This window comes from Cebus imitator, unplaced genomic scaffold, assembly GCF_001604975.1.
Source record: "Cebus imitator isolate Cc_AM_T3 unplaced genomic scaffold, Cebus_imitator-1.0 Scaffold113, whole genome shotgun sequence".
NCBI classification, from domain to species: Eukaryota; Metazoa; Chordata; class Mammalia; order Primates; family Cebidae; genus Cebus; species Cebus imitator.
Genome location: NW_016107428.1, coordinates 7784682 through 7789787, shown reverse-complemented (window position 1 = coordinate 7789787; position 5106 = coordinate 7784682). Strand labels below are relative to the sequence as shown.

Here is a 5106-nt window from a genome sequence, read left to right as displayed (position 1 = left end):
ACAGGCACGCACCACCATGCCCAGCTAATTTTTTGTATTTTTAGTAGAGACGGGGTTTCACCATGTTGACCAGGATGGTCTCGATCTCTTGACCTCGTGATCCACCCGCTTCGGCCTCCCAAAGTGCTGGGATTATAGGCGTGAGCCACCGCGCCTGGCCTAAAACCTATATAATTTCTAAACAATTTAGTTTAAGATGAGAACTTCTCATTTGCTTGGTGATATGTAAGAGGGATTTGGCTCTGCTCAATGTAAGTAAAACCATTATTTTATTATTTACAATAAATAATAAAATTAACTCTTTTTAATTTTTGAGATAGAGTCTTGCTCTGTCACCCATGGGTGGCTGGAGTGCAGTGGTGCAATCTTGGCTGACTACAACCTCCACCTCCAAGACTCAAGTGACTGTCGTGCCTCAGCCTCTAGAGTAGCTGGGATTATAGGCATGTGCCACCACGCCCAGCTAATTTGTGTATTTTTAGTAGAGACAGGGTTTCACCATGTTGGCCAGGCTGGTCTTGAATCCCTGACCTTAAGTGATCCCCCTACCTTGGCCTCCCAAAGTGCTGGGATTACAGATATGAGCCACTGTGCTCAGCCAGGTAACTACTAAATTTAATTCCATGGATGACGTTCAGTACTAAGTTTCAGAAAGAGAAAGAAGCTTGTCCTCCTGGTAATTGTTTAACTGTATGCATGTAACTAGACATAAGAGCTGATAGCTTTCTTTTTTGAGTCAGTCTCATACTCTGTCACCTAGTCTAGAGTGTGATGGTGCGATGTCAGCTCATTGCAACCTCAGCCTCCCAGGTTCAAGCAATTCTCCTGCCTCAGGCTCCTGAGCAGCTGGGATTACAGGTGCCCACCACCATGCCTGGGATTACAGGCATGAGCCACCGTGCCCACATGAGTGCTGATAATGCTGATAGGTATCTTTTTTTTTTTTCTTGACACAGAGTCTTGCTCTGTCGCCAGGCACCAGGCTGGAGTGCGGTGGTGCAATCTTGGCTCACTGCAACCTTCGCCTCCTGCCTTCAAGCAGTTCTCCTGCCTCAGCCTCCTGAGTACCTGGAACCACAGGCGTGCGCCACCATACCCAGCTAATTTTTTTGTATTTTAGTAGAGATGGGGTTTCACTGTCTTGGCCAGGATGGTCTCTATCTCTTGACCTCGTGATCCGTCTGCCTTAGCCTCCCAAAGTGCTTGGATTACAGGCCTGAGCCACGGCACCCGGCGATATCTTTCTTATAAAAACTACAGAGATTCGTCCAGGCACAATGGCTCATGCCTGATATCCCAGAACTTTGGGATGCTGAGATGGGCAGATCATGGGGTCAGGAGTTTGAGACCAGACTGACCAACATGGTGAAACCCTGTCTCTACTAAAAATACAAAAATTAGCGTGGCGTGGTGGCACACGCTGGTAATCCCAGCTACTCTGGAGGCTGAGGCAGTAGAATCACTTGAACCCGGGAGGCAGAGGTTGCAGTGAGCCGAGATCATGCCACTGGACTCCAGCCTGGATGACAGAGTAAGACTGTCTAAAAAAAAAAAAAATTATGTAGGTGATCTAAAGCATTAATATTAATTAAACACACACAATTGAACAAAACCTCAACAGTGGTATTTTCTTAGAACACATGAATTCCTTCTCTCCTACGTGTTTCTAAGCCCCACGTTGAAACTAATGTAATTAGAGCTGAAAGCTTTGGATTACAGATCTAGACAGAGAAACCTCAGTGATTTTCCCTAAAGTCACAGAGCTATTAATGGCGTATCAAAGATTCATACCCAGATTATTTCTTTTTTTAAGCTGGGACTTTTGTCAGTGCTTCAGATTGAAGCTTTACATTGTTTTTGATCATAAACATTTGCTAGAAAGTAGGTATCTTTTCCTGTAAGCATAGTGTCCTCTAACTTACAGTGCATAGAACTAAAACATTTTTTGTTTGAAGTTTTTTGTTTTATGGAAATTTTCTAATTATTCCTATGTGGGTATGTGAAATAAAATTTTTTGCTTTTTTTAAGACCCCGGGGCATACTCCTTCCTTAAGATGGGATGAGACACCAGGTCGTGCAAAGGGAAGTGAGACTCCTGGAGCAACGCCAGGCTCAAAAATATGGGATCCTACACCTAGTCACACACCAGCGGGAGCTGCTACTCCTGGACGAGGCGATACACCAGGCCATGCCACACCAGGCCATGGAGGTGCAACTTCCAGCGCTCGTAAAAACAGATGGGATGAAACCCCCAAAACAGAGAGAGGTACTTCTAGTGGAATATGGATGTGTGGGTGAAATGTTGAGTGGTATGTTTATGGACTAAAATCTGTTCTGTTTATTCCTGGGTGGATATGTATAAATAACCAGCTGCTTTGAGGGGATAGATTAAGAATGGAATAGATCATATGCCTAATTTTTTTCCCTCTTGAAGAGATCTAAGATTTATTTAAGGAAGAACTGTAGGTGAAAGAAAAGTTAGTAGGCTGTAACCTTTGATGTAGTTTATTTTTTAGAGACAGGGTTTTGTTCACTGTAGCCTTAACCCCCTAGGCTCAAGGGATCTTCCCACCTCAGCTTCCTGAGTAGCTGAGATGATAGGAGCATGCTACCGTACCTGGCTAATTAAAAATTTTTTTTTGTAGAGACAATGTCTCGTTTCATTGCGAAGCGTGGTCCTGAACTCCTGTCTTCAAGTGATCCCCTACTAAAGCCTTGGGATTACAGGCATGAACCACTGCACCTGGCCTACACTTTTTTATTATGGAAAAATATACCTAACATCAAATTTACTTTTTTTTTTTTTTTTGTGATGGAGTCCCGCTCTGTTCCCCAGGCTGGAGTGCAGTGGTGCAATCTCAGCTCACTGCAGCCTCTGCCTCCTGGGTTCAAGCTTTTCTCCTGCCCCAGCCTCCTGGGTAGCTAGGATTACAGGCACGCGCTAGCACACCTGGATAATTTTTGTAATTTTATTAGAGATGGGGTTACACCATGTTGGTCAGGCTGATCTCAAACTCCTGACCTCATGATTGGCCCGCCTTGGCCTCCCAAAGTGTTGGGATTACAGGCATGAGCCACCGTGCCTGGCCAAATGTACTATTTTTAACCATTTATTTACTTATTTTCAGTTAATACTTACATAATACTAACCATTTTTGTTTTGTTTTGTTTTGTTTTTGTGATGGAGTTTCACTCTTGTTGCCCAGCTGGAGTGCAGTGGTGCCATTTGGCTCACTGCGGCCTCCACCCCCCAGGTTTAAATGATTCTCCTGCCTCAACCTCCCGAGTAGCTGGGATTACAGGATGTGTCGCCATGCCTGGCTAATTTTGTATTTTTAGTAGAGACAGGGTTTCTCCATGTTTGTCAGGCTGGTCCCGAACTCCCAACCTCAGGTGATCCGCCTGCCTCGTCCTCCCAAAGTGCCGAGATTATAGGAGTGAGCCACCATTCCCAGCCAACCATTTTTAAGCATATGGTTCAGTGGCATTAAGTACATTCACAGCGTTTTGCACTGTCACTACTGTTCATTTCTAGGATTTTTTTCATCATCCCAAACAGAAAACCGGTATCCATTAAACAGGGCCTTCCCATTCCCTTTTCTTCCTAGCTCCTGCTGACCTCTATTCTATGCTCTGTCTCTCTGAATTTACCTAAACCTCTTACTTTTTTGTATAGGTGGTCAAAAGCTTTATTTTCTTAACTGTTTATAAGAACAGTTGAGGCAAATTAAGATTTAACTGTACATCTGCTATATTAAAATTTTGTGAACTTTTCATGGTAATGGGGTAGTGCTTCATATGTAATGAAGGAAAGAAGCAGTATAGAATTGTACATGCAGTGTCACTTCAATTGTATGGAGAAAGGAAGGAAGTAGCTTGAGATACACATAGCAGATATCTCTGTGTAATAATGTTAAGATAGTTAAAAAATGACTTTGCTGTCTTTTCCTGTTTCATAGTAGTTACTGTCTGTTTTTGTAACCCATGGAAAAGAAACATGCATACACATGAGTGTGAAGAGGTATATATAAATATGAAATGGAACACTAGAACTTTAAATAAGGAATATTCTATTTTAGAACTTAATAGTTTTGATTATAACTGAGAATAAAAAATATTATTTTAACAGTGATTAAAATTGTGGTCTTACTCACTCTTTCTTTTTAAAGACACTCCTGGGCATGGAAGTGGATGGGCTGAGACTCCTCGAACAGATCGAGGTGGAGATTCTATTGGTGAAACACCGACTCCTGGAGCCAGTAAAAGAAAATCACGGTGGGATGAAACACCAGCTAGTCAGATGGGTGGAAGCACTCCAGTTCTGACCCCTGGAAAAACACCAATTGGCACACCAGCCATGAACATGGCTACCCCTACTCCAGGTAGAAACTCTCTCATTGAAAATAATTGTTTTTTTCTCTACAAATTATTTAATTTTTTCTTTATGGTATTCTGTGTGCTATTAATGTCAACTACCAGCTAGAATAAGGAGATAAAAAAATAAGTCTTGGTTTGCATTTATAATATAAAAGCAACTAAATGTTAGGTTTGGTCTTAACGCTCTTTTATCTCAAAGATATATTTAATAATACAGTTTTGCGCTATAGATTGTATAAAAGTTTGCTTTTCTTGGTAGGTCACATAATGAGTATGACTCCTGAACAGCTTCAGGCTTGGCGGTGGGAAAGAGAAATTGATGAGAGAAATCGCCCACTTTCTGATGAAGAATTAGATGCTATGTTCCCAGAAGGATACAAGGTAGTAGTACATCAAATATGAATGAGGTGGTATTTAGGATATGCATTTATTTTAAATAGTAAAAAAAAATTGATCAAGGTTGCATTGACTTTGCCCAAATTTAGTATTGTCATTCCAGTCTCTTAGCTATTTCCAAGAATATTTCAGTTCCAAAGAGAGATGAAAAGAAATGAACAACAAGAAATTACTTTTTGAAAGAAATCTCAAGGACCATTGGTTAGACTTTGAGAACTGCTGCTTCAGTTTTCCATCAGTCCCAGGAATAAGCTCATTTAGACTGTGGTTTTTTACTTGGTGTTTCACCAAGATTTTGTGTCTTTAAGTTTATGGATTATCAGTGGACACAAA

General features: G+C 41.6%; 1 protein-coding gene across 3 annotated transcripts in view; it reads left to right on the top strand.

The window, feature by feature from the left end:
• Window positions 1–5106, top strand: part of SF3B1 (splicing factor 3b subunit 1) — a 45889-nt gene that overhangs the window by 24092 nt on the left and 16691 nt on the right. For all 3 annotated transcript variants that reach the window (XM_017538764.2, XM_017538765.2, XM_037742097.1), the window contains 3 exons: window positions 2029–2266; window positions 4170–4382; window positions 4637–4758. In XM_017538764.2, coding sequence (XP_017394253.1) covers window positions 2029–2266; window positions 4170–4382; window positions 4637–4758 — 573 coding nt within the window. The remainder of the gene's footprint in view (window positions 1–2028; window positions 2267–4169; window positions 4383–4636; window positions 4759–5106) is intronic.